General features: G+C 36.1%; 1 protein-coding gene across 1 annotated transcript; it reads left to right on the top strand.

Moving 5' to 3' along the window:
• Nucleotides 1-2,527: 2,527 nt before the first annotated feature.
• On the top strand, nucleotides 2,528-15,634 carry SELT (selenoprotein T). Its single transcript, NM_001199883.1, has 5 exons — nucleotides 2,528-2,699; nucleotides 6,300-6,537; nucleotides 7,202-7,289; nucleotides 9,713-9,825; nucleotides 14,738-15,634. Exons 1-4 carry the CDS (start codon nucleotides 2,533-2,535, stop codon nucleotides 9,811-9,813), a joined length of 594 nt encoding a protein of 197 aa, NP_001186812.1. The 5' UTR covers nucleotides 2,528-2,532; the 3' UTR covers nucleotides 9,814-9,825; nucleotides 14,738-15,634.
• Nucleotides 15,635-17,802: the final 2,168 nt, after the last annotated feature.

A 17,802-nucleotide genomic window follows, 5' to 3' on the forward strand; every position in this document is an offset into this window, starting at 1 on the left:
TACAAAATGTATTAACATGTTATTGTTGGTACTCTCTCTGCCGTTGGCGGCGCTACCTTAAAACTAACCCTGTAACAGGTGCGCCATGTCATATTTGCATATTAATCCTGAACTTGACTTTCGAAACAGCGACGCCCGACACAAGATCGTTATTTTTGGTATTCCTGTGTTTACCTAACACGAAAGTATTTTTTATTTATCGTTTTAGTGTGAACGCCCACATATAATGTATAGTTGAAGTGATTAGTAAAGAAAAATATCTAAAAATGTTATTCCGGCATTTGGGTGTGACAATTATGGAGTTCGAAGACTATAAGATCTAAAATAATCTCATACTAAAATAATTGATAGAACCATTGTATATGTTTCTTTTGGGGTAGACCTTTTTTTGAAATCAACTAAAAATCCTACCTTCGCATGTTATATATATATTTCGCTGACACTCGGACATTATTGTTGGTCTTGTTATTTTTATTTTTGACACGATTAAACTGATATGGTAGGCCATGTAATGCGAACGTCCACATCTGTGTATAATTGATAGGTAAGCGTAAACCCTATAGTGCGATTCAACTTGGACACTTCTCATTTATCACCGAATCATCCATAATGGAAAAATAATCAAAAACCGTGTGTCATTCAAAGTTATTTGTCACGACTCGGGCGTACACATATAAACGTAACATATCCGTCATCGTCTTTAAAATTGGCACCGAACGTGAAATCATAGCCGTGGGTCTGTATTACTTGTGAATCTCAAGTTGTTTATTGTTGTTATCGCATACATATGTGACCCTTTCCGTTAAACTATTGGGGCATAGTATATGATTTTTGTTCAAATATATTTAAATTATATTTTCTTTTCAAAATAGGTATTATTTATTGAAAAAAAGGTTAAGCATCCATTACAAAAACAAGTTTCAACTAGAGCTAGCATACATACAGCTATGGTGGATCTCAATCGTATTAAGATGTCTATATCTTCACATGAACTTATTAAACAAATGAGCCCTGTGTTTGATTTTCATGGGGAATGACATTATTGTCATTGTACTAGCACTCTTGTGTTTGTTTCTCTACGGCGAAACTCACAGCTAGTATATTATATGGGTTGATATTGTTAACTTACACAACAAATCCATCCTTTTTTTTCCTAAATATTTATATGACATTTGAATCGAATTAGCCAATCCGAGCGCAGTATGGCATTTTAATCCACTCAGCCAATCCGAGCGCAGTGCGCAATAACGGCTTTTAAAAGGTTCCAACGCTATTTCATCGTACGGTATAAACCTTTGAATTGTGACTGTGTTGTATCGATTCACTGCATGCTGACTGGATACAAGGAAGACAAAACCTGTTGACGTTATAAACGTTTTATAAATATACAATTTTATAAATAAAAAATATGTATTGATTGACCAATCCAGAAATGGTGTTGTGACATCTTCTTTAGTTCTAATTATCAGTGCAATGCAGTGAACGTCAGAAACCGGGGACGTTATACGCATTTTATAAATATAATTGTTCAATCAATCATAATGGCTGTTAGAATTCAAATTTACACAGCAATAATGTACTGTGACACCATCGTGAGTTCTAGTTAATATTAGTAGTGAGGTAGTTCAACATAAACCAATCAGCAAGCGATTAATTTGAATAGGTGGTCGCAGAACTTATGTCACGTGATGCATGCACTCGCATTAGTAGATGCACAATGTTGAGCTCTTGGACAAACTTGAATCACTATTCAATATATTAATTTGAATAAAGGTACAGATTTCTTTCGGTCACTGTATAAAAATGTATTGAATATATTGTGTTTTTAATAATGTGTTTCCATTATGATATTCAATGGGAATTGCTCTCCCATATTGCATTGCATATGCTCAGAGCATGTTCATAGAAGTACAACTTAAACTAATAATTGACAACGACTGTGTGTATAAATTGCTAACAACTGAATACATTTAGACATTGTAAATAATCCTGAAACTTGTCAAAATGTTACCGGTTTACGAACTTCTTGCGAAAAAAACAACAACAATAGTTCAAAGCTTGGATCAGTGAACGAACGTTCAAGACGGTTCTAAAATATTTAAGGCAGGTTAATTGGTCGTGCGCTGCCCAGCGTCGCCTAATCGTTGTTGAAGTATGTCTCATCGAATATTTGCATATAATTAGCCCAGCTCTACCAATCGAATATCGACGATAAACTCATAGTAACGTTCGAGTGCTTGGTAACACAAAATAATTAACTTTTTTTTACACTTTCAAGGCAAATTATATATAAAAAATGACTATTTTTTATATTGGAAACAATTGGCGCAGAAATTAAAAAAATTAGTAAAAGAAATTCACTCACACTTATATTTGGTGAGACCACGTCCGGAGACTACGTTACATCTGCTACCTTTCTTGTGCCGGACGAAATGAAATGCGTTGCTTATCACAGCGCCCTTTGCGGACAAAATGAACATCACGAACGGGTGCGAGATTGTCGCGAGATTCCAAGTCAGGTGGTTAAAGAAGATGGCGGAGTACGGCGTAGGTTTTGTGGCCATTCTGTTGGCTTACCTCACGTTTGTGGCTGTGAGAGACTTCACACAGCCGATAAATCAAGTGGAAGCAGAACAAGATGTATCGCTTCCCAAAAAGTTAAAACATTTTGGCGGCCCCGTCATTAGATTTATGTACTGGTAAGTGTAAAATCGAACTACGCACTGTACAATGTACTGTATCATTCACTCCTGAAACATTCGCTTGTAAAATGATGATAAAGAAAAATACGGCGGCAGGGTTCCAGTAAAAGTCATATTTACCTTACACGTAACTCTGCTCCTGACGTCGTACACAGTACATGTCTGTATATTATTTTCGCGCAAACCGTACCGGGTAGTTTAATTCCATTGTTCTTTTTTTAACTCGTGATTTCAATTTATTATTGTGACGACCGAAAGTGTTAACACCGGTTACAAGTAAATACTAATAGATTAACTGTGGAGATTTCGTTTGATACTGTTTCTGTTAGATATCACACAATGTGAAAAATATGTTTAACTGATCAAGGGTCAACTAAAAATTTCCAGTGAGGCAAGGTTCACTGCTCTGCAAACAAAAGTACAATTTTCAGTGTAGGGTGATGGTTAAACTACATTTATTTTGTCAATAAGTGTAATAAGACATGCTACAACAAGGCAACGATGGGCAGTGTTTGACCCATTAAAATGCTTTTTTCATGTGCGAATACAGCATGGATACATCGCATCTCAAGCAAAAATAATTTCTATAGTCTATAAAGTCAGGGCGAGGCCATGGTGTTCTTTTATTTTCTCAGAACCACTTCATCCAAAATGTTTGTGCAAGGACAGTGATCTATTTAAGATGCTGTTCAATGATTGGTTACAGGCCCGTAGCCAGCACTTTTAATAGGGGGTTCGAAAACAACAATTATATATTTGATGTGAAATGTGTGGATTTATAATAATCAAAAAGTGTTTTGAGCTCTGTTACAGACATTTTTATATTATCGGTTTTAAATTCAATTGGTTTACTTTGTGTTACGTTGGTAAGATATTTCACATAACATCTTTGAACTATTTTATCATTTTAGAGAAGGGGTCCTGAGCAATTCCCTACCTACAGACAAACGCATCTACACCATTGATCCACTACGGCAAAATGTTGTACACAAAAAAGACAAGACTGTACTTATCTTAGCATTATTGTCTAAGTATTTTAAGGTAGAAGGCTACTTATGAGTTTTTTCGCTCTTCGCAGATGTTAGCGCACATAAAAGTGATACGATTTCATGTCGAAATCTGTCTACAATTATTCATTTTAGTATTAGTCAATTTTGTATTATGTAATTTTATTTCTGTACAGGGCCTCAGCCTATCGTAAAAAATGTAATGGGTAGTAAAGTGCATAGCACGTTTTAAACACAATACAACATCCATGTAAACATATGGTACTAAGTTAAGCTGAATTCATATTCAGCTCGTCGCTTGAAAACTTTTAAAAGATATAAAGCTATTTGATATATGGTGTGGCAATTTGTGTAGCGACTAAGTAAGCCCAGACTATCAGTATTTGTATAATTGCATAGGGTTATTGACAAAAGATCAGCCCTCATTATAAAATGGACATATAAAAACAAAGTGAATTTTATTTTCTACCATGCTAAATTCGAACATTTCACTGCAAAAACTAAAAAAATATTGATCTAACTGTATTTTTGTGTGTCTGCCTAATTCAACATTATGTTTATGGCCAAAACAGCGAAAACTCATCAGTATATATTTTAGTCTATAATTGCTTGCCAATAAATCTCCCAGGTTATAATACTACTTTGATTTTTCCCGAAAGTACACAGCCTGGATGATTGTGAAATTGAGGCATGCCACTATTTTTTTATTCTTTGAGTAAATATCCCTAAGAAATTTGCAGTATCTCCAACTTGTTTTTCAAACCAGACAATGCCGAAACCATATTTGAATAGGAGATTTTTATGTCGGTTTCCCAAGCAAGTCTGTCGGTCTTGTCTAATCGTTTAAGCATGATATAACATGTTTTGGGGTTTCAGTAATTTTAACCAATATGAGATACAACGCTTGAAATAACCACAGCACAATGGCAGCCTTCCACATTCGTCTAACATCGCTACATTGTTTGTACAACTATTAATGCTAAGTACCAGGTAGATATCTGCAAAATTTTATCTGTTCCCTCTCGGTTTCCAAATTTATGTACCCCCATATCGCTACCATAAGAAATAGTTGGCACAATGATTGCATCAAACAAATTAAATGCACTAACCAATGGCATACTACCAAGTTTCTTACAGTATGTAAACATATTTGGTTCACTGTAAATCTGTTTTTAAAAGGTGGTAAAATAATATGCATACAGTGGCAGTTTAGCAGCGGTCTCAATAGTCTTCAATGACTACAACTCCTTTTATGAACCCACTAAAAATATAGTAAATTTTCTGAGACATCCAAAAAAAAACGTGTAAAAAAAATGTTTGCAATTTATGATTCATCGCATATAGTTTCAGTGCTGAAGCAACACTGTGGGATAAATTGTTGGCTGCAAGAAGCTCTTCGACCTATACAACTCGTGATGATAAATCTTCGGCATTTTTTTAATGATATGTTCAATCCCTAGCTGTACACTATTGTCCAATAACACAGGCTACATGTACTAATACAATAAGTTAACTACATTTGGCTGATACACTTGGAACAAAACAGTATATATGCCATCATTAACTTGAAGAATACAAAACTAATGAACCAAACTAGGAAAGTACAGTGTGGTGTTGTCGTGTCAATCCCGTTCAATCCCCACACTTTACTAACTGAGCGAACATTAGCACAAGACAAACTGCCCTATTCATGACCACCACATCATTCAGAGAGTGACTACCATTACATTATTGTTTCACTGTTGTTTTAATATTTAACATCAGGTGCTTGAACGCGATCTTCATTACACCATCGCGGAAAAACCGAATAAAAGCTTGCCTATTTATAACAACCTGTTTGGGTTGGCTGCTGTTGAGCTGAGACGGCATAACTTCACGATTGACATTTAAAGCTCGTTGCCACCTAAATGCTCATTACTATGCATTACTCATTACATTACTCTGATAGTTACCTCACGGAGTCAAGTGATTTAAACAATGATTATTATTTTAATTAATACTGTTTGTTTTATTATGTTCTAATCTACGATCATAAATCTATTGACTTCCAAAATTTAGGGGGTTTCGACCGAACCCCCCCCTCCCCCGAACCCCCCAAACTATGGGCCTGGGTTAATCTGTCATTCCATTCTATGTATATGGAAATGCAAACAGACATGGGCTCTTGCAGTGTTAGCAAGTGTTACAGGTGAAAATGTTGACTCCTTCAGGGTTTAATTTTATCAAATCAAGACTTAACACGTTTCTTGTCATCACTGGTTCAGAAAAATGCACATTTCCCAGCATCAGTGTACACCACATTGTATGCCAGTTTTATGCCTGCCCCATGATTATATTATACTTTACATCAAAAGTTTCATTTGATACGAAGTGCAATTTTCACTGCTGGGTATAATAATTCACATTTTATTAATAATTTTATGTATCTGTATTTTATTTTTTTGGGAAAGCATTGCTGCATGTATCTTGGTGATTGAGACATGAGGTTCAAGTTTTAAACTTCTATATTTCTATACAGTTCTAACCCCAACATATTTTTGGCATATGGACTCAAATTATTCTCAATTTCTATGCTCTTTTATTTTTCCAGTATATCCTGAGGATATCGTCGCCTCTTCGAGGAGTACTCCCAGGTTATTCGCCAGAAGTATCCAGGAGTACAGATTGAAGGGGAAAACTTTCCACCACACCTCATAAAGCAATATTTAGCCAATTTAATTGGTATGCTCAAATTCATAATTATCGCCATGGTTATTGGTAGTATCAACCCCTTTGCAATGTTCAACATGGAGACACCAAATTTTTGGACATATGCCATGCAGAATAAGGTAATGGACAACTGTGGACAGATGCAATTGTGTTAAGCGAGTAGTATTGTATGCTGCTACCACGTACAACATTTGATAATCCTAATTCAATGCGACTCGCAGTATGATACAGTCCAAAATAGCTGGCAGGTGGTCTAATTAGCATACACTATTTTAGCATTTATATTTACAAAAAATGTTTAGTGTCACTACCTGTATATACACTCAGTTAAATTTTTGGAGAGCAAGCACAAACATAGTTGAGTGTGCGACCGTGGGTGTATCCAGTCGTTTCTCACACATGCTTGGACTGAAATATGCACATTTATGATCCAATTAAAGAAAAAAAAAAATGTATCAAATTGCGCATTTCCCCATTCAGGAACCTGATGCAAGTTGTGATGGATTTTATTTTTCTAAATGGATTCAAAATGACTGACTGGTGGCTATTTTGTTTTGAAGTATACAGTTTGGATCCATATACATGTATCCAACAAGCATGGACTGTTCATGTTTAAACTTCACACACACATCAGACATTGCATTAAACAAATACATGTGAAAAACTGGTAACGTGTACCTGCTTACCACCCTGCATAAAAAAGCTACAAAAAATACCTATGTTAGATTGCAAGATTGTATCAAAATAATTTTTGTATGTTAATTTCCACTTTCTTTTCTCTAGATGTATGCTTGTTTAATGTTATTTTTCATCACAAATTTTATTGAATCACAACTGCTGTCTACTGGAGCTTTTGAAATAGCATTTAATGGTGAGTGCCTGTTTCACCTTTTTATTAGCTCCGCTGTCGACTATGTCGAGCGGAGCTTATCATATGAGTGATTGTCCATCGTCATCGTCGTTCGTGTCAATGTTTTAATTTTTCAACTTCTTCTTAAAAACTACAAGCCTGAATGCTTTGATACTTGGTGTATATGTACCTTGGGTAGACCTCTGTTAGATTTGTTCATTTCATGATGATATCTTTAATTCTCTAATTTTGGTGAATATTTTTGTCAGTTTTGGTAAAAAGTGATATTTTCGACTTCTTGTTAAAAACCGCAAGTCCAATTGCTTTGATACTACATATATAGGTACTACATGTGGACCTCTCTCAGATTTGTTCATTTTGTATTGATATTTTGGTGAATATTTTTTTTTTTTTTTTTGTAAAAAATTGATATTTTCGACTTCTTGTTAAAAACCTCAAGTCCAATTGCTTTGATATTACACACGGTTTAAAAATTAAACAGGGCGCGCCAATGTGAAGTGGGCGTGGCACATTTGTAACATGCATCATTGGCAAGGATGTTGAAAAATGGAAACCAAAAAATCTATTATTCTACATATTATTTCATATGCATAATATATATTATTACAAAATAAATGAGAATTTTGAAGAGCTATTATTAAGTAAACGTCAACACGTACAATCAGCTGATTTTAGCTGCACGATTCATCACGCGACGACATGAGTTGTTTACCAGTAATGATCGCGTCCAGAAAAAGACGTAACAAGTTTGTTAATTTATTTTCCCAAACAGATACATACATGCTTTATTTAATTTTTAGCAAAAAATTTATATTTATGATTTATATTTATTTGCACGAAGCAAAATAAAATGTATGATGTCGCACAAACGTTCGTAATTAGTTCATTAAAACAACTTGCATGAATGGCTCCAAAAAGCAAGATGATCAAACGAAATAAAATGTACACAATAGAAGATTTTCGACCTGCAGTTAACAGTTACTATCAAAAATAATAGAATTAGGTATAAAAAACAAAATACATACTTAAAAGAATAATTTTCATTCGAATCGAAAGTTTGTTGATGCTTCATTGAAAACAGCTATGACCCGGAAACAGTTCATTTTACTGTGTGCACCCTGATACTATGTGACGATGCTTTTGATTGGCTAAAGCCACACATTGACGCGAAAAACAACCAATCAGAATATTTGTTCCAAGAAGAACACAAGTAAATTTATTTCCTCCACTTATGATGCAAGTTGAAACCATGGCCGTTTTCCCGGGGGTTTTAAATCGCAATTTAAAGAAAATTCAACTTTAAATAGTAACATTTAAATATAAACATTTACATGTTCAAGCAAGCATTCGCGTGGACTTCTTGGTGATCAGCAATGTCTGTGATGGTATGTCGGCTGCGCTGGTCGTTTACCGATCATGCAAGTGCATAGCTGCCTTTGTTCCACTCGGCGGTGACGATGTTGCCGCTACAAGTCACGGCTTGAGCTTGGTTTTAACCATAGACCTTATGTTTTAACAAATGGTTTTACCGATAACGATTTTATATATTTGACGTCACCCTGGCAGTGAAAATGTGGGTACGGTAATGCACTTGTCTAGGCCACATGTTCATTTTTAATCGTGTTGAAAAAACTTTTTGTTAGGTGGTGTTATCATGCTACAATAACAAGCCGTAATTTTTACAGTTGCACCTTAAAACAATGAACCAGTTACCCTGAACAGGATGAATAATTTGTGAAGACAATGAGTGTTGGCATGTCTTGTAAACAATTCTTTGTCTGGGACTATGCAGGGCGCACAGGAAATATAACAGGGCGCTGACAATTTAAACAGGGCACCAATTTCAGATAACAGGGCGTGGCGCCCTGTTAAAACCCCTCGTGGAGAACACTGTTACATATATAAGGTACTACATGTGGACCTCTCTCAGATTTGTTCATTTTGTAACGATATCTTGAATTCTCTAATTTTGGTGAATATTTTTGGTAAAAAGTGATATTTTCGTCTTCTTGTTGAAAACCACAAGTCAGATTGTTTTTATATTGCATATATAGGTACTACATGTGGACCTCTTTCAGATTTGTTCATTTTGTAATGATATCTTGAATTCTCTAATTTTGGTGAATATTTTTGTAATTTTTGGTAAAAAGTGATATTTTCGACTTCTTGTTGAAAACCACAAGTCCGATTGTTTTTATATTGCATGTATAGGTACTACATGTGGACCTCTTTCAGATTTTTCCTGTTGCTTTTTATATATATTGTTCATTTTCTAATGATATCTTCAGTTCTTTAATTGTAATGTGCATTGCTAACAGCGGAGCTATCTCAGCCGACAGGCTGCTTGTTCCATATTTCCCTTGGGAGAACACTGCATTTCATTACTTGTATATGTACATGTTCTGCTATTGTTCTCTTCACAGATGTACAAGTCTGGTCTAAATTAGAATCCGGCAGAGTACCACAGCCTAATGAATTATTTCAAATCTTGGATAACCAGCTGAACTTCAATTTCAGATCATAAAACAAAAAAAAGGTTTGTGCTCTTCTTATTTTACTCCTTTGTAGACCTTATTTGCAAATGACCTAGTTGAGTGAAAGACACATGCAACTTTTTTTTACTACCCCTAAATATTCTCTACCTCTATCGCATTCACTGTTCCAAATACAGTGTTGACATTGACATTGACATAACAAGTTGTGTGGCACTCAACAACATCTCCGAGACCTATTTCAGCAAAAGGTTGGATATTTGGATTTAACTAATAAACTTGTCTTAAATGATAAATGGTGGGTCCCATATAATAACCCAGCATGTATGTTGAATTCTAAATGGCTGCCAGAAAGCACATTACCGTATTTATCCGGGTATAAGCCCAGGGTCTTGAACATGGAAAATTGCCAAAAAGAAGGGATGGGCGTTTGCCAGGAGATCCCCGGCAAAAAAAACGAAAATTCGTGAAAATTTACAACAAGCAGATTGAACTGCGGCAGGGAATAGAACGGCAAATAAAAACATGCAACGGAAATAAATGAACAATATGCAACACTAGAAGTAAAACAAAAATAATGTGACAAATAAACCAGAAAAAATAAAAATCGACAGTGAGAAATCATTTGAATTAGGATTTTCCCGCCGACAAACACGCCCAATACACGTGAACTCAAAATGAATTTAAATGTCAGGGGTTAAACTGCGTAAAATGATTTCCGGTCTCGACAAATTACGAATCAACCGTCATGCAAGATCAATAATAATTTACAAATTTACACAGTAAAAATCATAAAAATTCATAACTGTTTGAATAAACTTCTCAGATTTTTATTTGTACGTTCTTTGTCATCTTTTGTCAAACTCAAAACCCTCAAATGTCCAAGTCAGCGTCACTGTAGCTGTCAACAAAATCCCTACAACTTATTCCTTAAGTTCGTTGATATCGTCCCACGCAATTTGGATTTAGCACTTTTAATCCACGGATTTCGCAGTCTGTCAGCTTGGCACTTTTCATTCATGTCTAATCATAATAGAGACAAGAAAAATGAGGTCGCTCTGCTGCGATGGCACACAATGCTTTTGTTTACAGTCTAGCAATCATCTTTGAACTTTATGCATCTGCTTTACTGATTGGCTAAGAATGACATCACTACAGTCAAACCTGTGTTAACGACCACCTGTGCAGAGCGGCCACCTGCTCATAGCGACCACCTTAGTACAGTCCCTTCGCAATTTACACGTTAAAGACACTGGATATAGCGACCACCTGTCCAACGCGACCAGCCACCACCCTATTGTAGACCTATTCACACTTTAACCTTTGTATAAGGACCACCAACATTTCCATCAGACTGTCTCAGCAAAAAGACAATAGCTACTTGCGAATCGCTAACAGGAAAGTGGCCATATGTTACGTTCAGATTACCGAGTACGCAATCTTTAGGGCTAATAGACAGGGGTACCATCGCAACTTGGTTTGTGAAGTTGCGAAAAAGTAAAAAAAAAAAAAGTTGAATATCATCTGAATGTAACGTCTAGAGACTGGAAAGATTTTAACAACAAATTAAAACAGTTTCATTCAAAGTTTGAAATGAAAAACTAACTTGTTTCGGATCGGTACTACCCCCGGTATACTATCGATGCCCAGCCGGCCAGTGGCACTTCTGTGGACTGTCTCGCACATGAAGAGCAAATTCCCCCTGTCTCGAAAACAAAAAAAATGAACCAGTTTTATTAAATGAGATGTTTTATTTACCTTGTCGACATGAAATATCCAAACAAAATAATAAAACATTCGTTTATTTCGTTTTCATCGCGGGATTGCAAAATCCGACCTATTTTGGCCGCCATGTTGTTTGTTGTTGATCGTTATAAATTATGCTAATAAAGCTAGCGCATGGGCAAAACGTATATTTACTGAGGGGTCATCTCGGGGTTATTCTCAACGAAAGATGTTTTCTATTTTGATCCTCTTTTTTTATAAACGGTAATATCAATATTTCGCAATCGAGAAAATTCGTTTGGGCAGTTTTGACACGTCGTTGCTTGCAACAAATAACTGTAAAATTGCATGTACGATCACCGTGTTTCATTTCCGGTTCGTTTGACTTTCTGATTCAACACCGAGAGTTCGAGCAATCGTTACGAGTTTGGTCAATTTTGTTTATTACCAATGCTTCTTCATTTTTAATGCTTGTTTGTTTTTTCAATCACGGCAACTTTGCCTGTGCATTTTGTCACAGTGTACAATCGACAATACTAACGATGGGACTGATTACCGCCTGTGATGGAATATGTGTAAGAGACTGGGGAATAAGACTGCTTGGCGAGAGTGTGAAAGTCCGAGCTGAAACGCCAATGCGACCGATCGTTGACAATTGTTCTTATGCATTAAATACACCAATGAATCCATGGGCAGAATCACTTGGCTTCAGTGAATTTACATGATATAATTTGTAGTAAAAAAGTAAAGCTGTGTAATTATCCAGATGAAAATGAGTGACTTTTATTAAAAAAGACATATTCATTGTAGGTTTGTTTTTATGTTTTGCTTATGATCTCCCTTAAAATTCCGGTCCTAATTAATATTCATGATTAAATGAATAAATTAGGCCATCTTCATATAAAGACCACCTGTCTATAAAGGACAGTTTGGCTCAGTCCACTGACTGTCCTTTATAGACAGGTTTGACTGTACTAGTATTTCATCATAAAGGTCAAATCGTGACATTGCTTTCTTAACAGACTCGACGCTTATATGGATATCGCGGTGGACTTGAAATGGAAAGTTTTTTTTTTATCCAACGACAGAAGAATAGTTTTCATGACAGAAATGCAATAGCGGTGATAAAAGATGGTAAAAAAGTTGTCAGTCTTCGGCGTACCATTGCAAAATTGCTGGCCCCAGTTATGGATTCGCAAGCTGCTACAAAATATTTATAAAGCCAAAATAACGTGATTTCAACATTTCTCCCAGGTACAGGTTGCTATAATATTGCAATATTGTTTTCATTGTTGGCGACGCTAAAGCCGAACGAGTGCGACACTTGCTTAGCGGCTCTCCTTATACGATTTGCTTGAATCGTTTCTAAGGATGCACCAATCTGATTAAAATCTGATGTAGTGTGCGGGCTTTAATTATTTTAGCTATAAACTTATTTTAATTTTATTTTTCATTACTTTTGTTATTAATGCCCTTTTATTTTATTATTTTACTTTGATTTTTTTTAAATTCCGCCCTACCTACATCTGATCCGACGCCTATGTAAGTCCCGTTCAAATCTCGCGTAAGTAACAGCCAATCACAGACCCCCTTTTATACAGGCTGTCGGTTGCTTACTTTTCAGTGTATACGGGCAATCTATCTATACATTATATTTTGCCCACTTGAATAAACCATTAATAGAAAATTGCTAGTATATTTTTATTTGCAAAAGAAATTCCACAGCATTTTACAATTTTTGTCATTACATTGAATATGTTTTTCACTTCCAACAAATGTGTACACTTCCAGATACATCTTCGCCAGCCAAGGTTCGTTCATTCAGTCATCGCTTAATTATCTAGAATGGAAGCAAAAAAATAAGTAAATCGTAATGATTAGAACACTGTAAACAGCTATAGTAAACAATGCAAACTGATTTTAAATTGTATAGCGGTCACCGGCCCACGGCATCGACGCAGAAAATTGGAGCAAAATAATATTTCCTGATCAATTGCGATGTGTTCCAAATAAAAAAAAATATTTTATTCCAGTCCAAATCAGCTCAATTACTTTAATAAAGAGTTATTGTATAATGTACAAAACATTGATACAATTTGATGAATATTTACAGCTACGGCTTCAATACCGGAGACGATTTTGGCCCAATCGTCAACAAAACATCACCTGTCTCCAGGGCAGGCGACTGGAAAAAGACACCGGTGTTCGGTCGAACCGGTGGAAACAAAATCGTCACTCCCAGAATAACTATGCAAAATAAGGATTGAACCATTCGAGCCACAATATTAACATAAAAATGACTTTCGTTGCATTTTACAATGATAAACTTACCGAAAAGCCGTGTCATTCCCCGGGTGTCATTCTCGGTCGCTAACGTCTGTATAATCCGCCATTTTATTTGAGTCTGTTTGCTACATGACGTCATCATGTGCACTATAGAAGGAGGTCTGTCGATAGTGGGTCTCGTTGAAATCTCGTTACATAGGCATCGGCTCAGATGTAGGTAGGGCGGAATTAAAAAAAATCACAAAATCAAAATCAAAGTAAAATAATAAAATAAAAGGGCATTAATAACAAATATAATAAAAATAAGTTTATAGCCAAAATAATTAAAGCCCGTACACTACATCAGATTTTAATCAGATTGAGGATGCACAAACCAAACGGCCGGCCCTTTTTAGGGCCACGACATATTTCAAAAAGAGAACTACCATTTCTGCTTTAATATTTATTTTTATAAACTTGCTGACTGTTATGATTCTGAAAAAAATCAGTGGTGAACGCGCTGCCCTGAAGGCAGAAAGTTGTCACAGCTATTTTGCGTTCACTCCTTGTTTTACGCAATTAACAATTTTTATAAGTATCACGACAGACTTCAAGAAATACAACCACAGTCAACGAATAGAAAATATTTTTTTTGTTTTGTGTAGAAAAAGACCCCCTGGGCGTGTGCCCGGATATGACCTCAACTTCTTTATTGTGTCAAAAGTGGGGGGTGGGCGTTTGTCCAGGCATGGGCTCTTACCCGGATAAGTACGGTAATATTACAGACAAACCTGGTCACTGATTCATAACGACATACTGGTGATTTTTTTTCTTTTTGTCATTTATCCTTTTCAGTTGATTTTGTTTAAATTTGGAAATGAGGCATTGTTCTTTTCTAGTGATACATCTACTAACATTGATTTATAGTACAGCGTGTCATCTTTATTTTGTTCTGTCATGTTTCAGGTCAATGATAACCAGTACTGTCGAGCAGTTGTGAGTGTCTACCTACAAGATTGGTGCATTTATGAAGGTTTGTACAGAAAGCAGTTAATACTGTGTGTACAGACTGGAACACAAGGTTTTTTCCTCTGCACCTTTTTTTTTATTAGAACCTGACATGTACTTGACAGAAACTGGCAAATCAAGTAATATTATTCAGTTGATTGCTCAAAATGATAAAAAATATGATCTGATTTCATTTTAGTCTGTTTTTCTCTTGCAATATTTGTGATGTTTCTGATAATTTTTTGTACTTTTCACAATATGACTTGATTTCATGAACAAACTGATAACAATATAACCACTTGTATATTTTAAAACAAAAAAATATTTAAACGTTTTGTTGTATTACTTTGAATTATGTTTGAATGAAATGTTAGTTTCTTATTTACACAGTGTCTTTAATCTTGAAAGGGTGACTCACTTTCCCTGAAATTTTGTCCTTGTGGAATTTCCTTTAATCATTAATGCTAAAAATTTAATTGTTTACAAGTAATATCTTATGTAAAAACTGTTTGTTCTTTTTCTTATCAAACATTTTAAAATTAGTGTATGTTTACAAGCACATTAGACTACTTTATTTTTTGCTGACATAGCGAATCATCAAAAATATAAATTTACTCCTAATGGGTACATGCAACAAGTCAAAATACTTGATGCACAACTGACTAAGTTCTTATTTTTTGTGAAAATAATGTATTCTACTGCGTATTGTAAATGTATTGTTAATTTCCTATGCAATGTTCTAAAGATATTAATGTAATTGTACATAGTGTGACAACTGCATGACACAAGGCACAACATCCACTAAATGATCTATTGTAGTGACAGATTGAAAAATAAAGAGTAAAAATATTTATCAAATTTTTTTTATACATTTTTACACTATACCGGTTGTGGGTGATCATTGGCATTACCTGGTTACTTTGAAGAAGCTGAAATAGTGTTGACTTTGAATATACTTTGAAGGTCCTTTACGTCAAGTTGGAAAATTAAGTGCTGTCCAGCATGTCTAAATACGTCAGGGTGAATTTATTGGTGGAGCACAAATTTGACTTGACAAAATGTGGTCTCCTAAACTTTAAAATTTTTTACTGGTATCTGAACCTGTGATGTTGGGAATTATTTGTCAAACCATGGTGCCAGTTTAACTTGCATGATTGTTGACAGAAGGGACTGGATGTGTTAGTTAACAAAGGATCGATTTTGGTATACAGGGTTCAGAGGGCAAAATTGAATTGGAATCCGTAACTAGAAATGAATCTTGGCCAACTGTGCTACAAAAGATATTTTTGGGGGTTTCTGATGAAGAGCGTTGAAAATAATTGTGACATAACACAGCAGTAATCATTAAATATACATGTATTTATTACTCAAACATGATCACATGCCAAGGCATTCCTTCAAAAATGCATTCATATACTACAGTATGTTTACTAATTAACTGTACCCTATGGTATCCGTAACTGTGGTTGCTATCACATTCATATTGTCGTCAAATTAGTAACATAACTGTCATCACACACATAACTCAACTGTATTTGTATTCTTAATTGTATTCATAACAATCACGTAAACGTAATAGCACGTTTGTAATCATAATTATAATCATGTAACCCTGTAGTAGTATCTGTCATGTAACTATACTTGTAATCTAAACATTAACACTATAACTTACAGGGGAACCGCTCGATTCCATGAATTGCACCACATGCTCATGGGTAATTAACTCCACCTCTGTCCACTAAGTAAATGAATGCTTATTATGCTCGCTTACTCAAACTGTGATTGACAGGCATTTTGCATACATTAGCCGCCATGATTTTTACTTGTCACGGCACGTTTCGATCAAAAACACCATTTTTATGCATCAAAATCCCAACCAGACGAGTGTACCGGTAATCGCTAGCGTACATATTCATGTCCCCATAGAAATGTATTTGGAATCGCAGCTTGATCTCTAAACATCGTAAATGACACATTTCCCAGAGTTTCCGCCACATGAGCGGCTTGGTTCCGATAAGCATACTAATTGCGGTGGCCATCTTGCCCCTATTTATAGTATCTGTTCCCTTTTAACTAAAATTATAACTGCAACTAAATTGCTGTATAAAGTCAACTCACTAACAGTTTTGCTTCTAGCACTCCACCAATTATTCAGTGATTCAATGATAAACACTCAAGGTTGCCAATGCATAAGTCGTCAGTAGGCACCAGTTAACGTACTTAAGGGATACCGGTGGTAGGTAAGCTTGTATCCCTGGTGCACAGATGTAAAGCTGATCGTACAGTATCCCTATAAAACTGTCATGAGTCTCTGCACGCCAGTACTCCAACAAATGTCAACAGTAAATTCACTACGTTCAATTACCCACCATAGACTCCGGTCAGTCAAAATGACTATTTTGAACTGTAGGCATTAATCAGCGATTCTGCCGGTGACTGAGAGATAGAATCCAGGTCAGGGGAAGCCCATGACCTCAAAATTCTTTTACCCCTTACGTCACGAACCCACGTGACCGAGGCCACCTGGCAGCGCCACAGGTAGCGGTCCTTCACTCTTAATTTCTCTCCGCCTCGAGTGGAGATGAAATCTAGCGAGCTCTGCTGGATCGCCTGCTTTTTTTCCTGTCCGGATTTATAGCTTGGGTTGTTGCCGCTGCTCGGCATCCGACATGGTAGCTGGTAGGATACCGCTGAAATCTCCTTTTCCCCCCATCAGTGTCTCCCCTGTTGGGCACTGCCAGAGGACTCCCGCAAGGCGGAAGCAATCAGACAGGAAGTAGCAGTTTGCTGGGGAAAGACGCCATACACAGGGTACATCAGCCGGAGCTAAGGCCAGGCTTCTACCCAAATGGGTTCGTAGTACCAAATCTACAAATGGCAGGCGTCCAGTTTTGGACCTAGGCAGACTGAATCAGTACGTGCTCCTCGATCAGTTCCACATGGAGACACCATTCAGGGTTCTTCTCTCCATCCACCGTTTTGACTGGCTAGCCCCGCTAGACTTAAGCGGGGCCTACCTGCAC

This window comes from Saccoglossus kowalevskii, chromosome 1 (genome assembly GCF_978046115.1).
Source record: "Saccoglossus kowalevskii chromosome 1, keSacKowa6.1, whole genome shotgun sequence".
Classification (NCBI taxonomy): domain Eukaryota; kingdom Metazoa; phylum Hemichordata; class Enteropneusta; family Harrimaniidae; genus Saccoglossus; species Saccoglossus kowalevskii.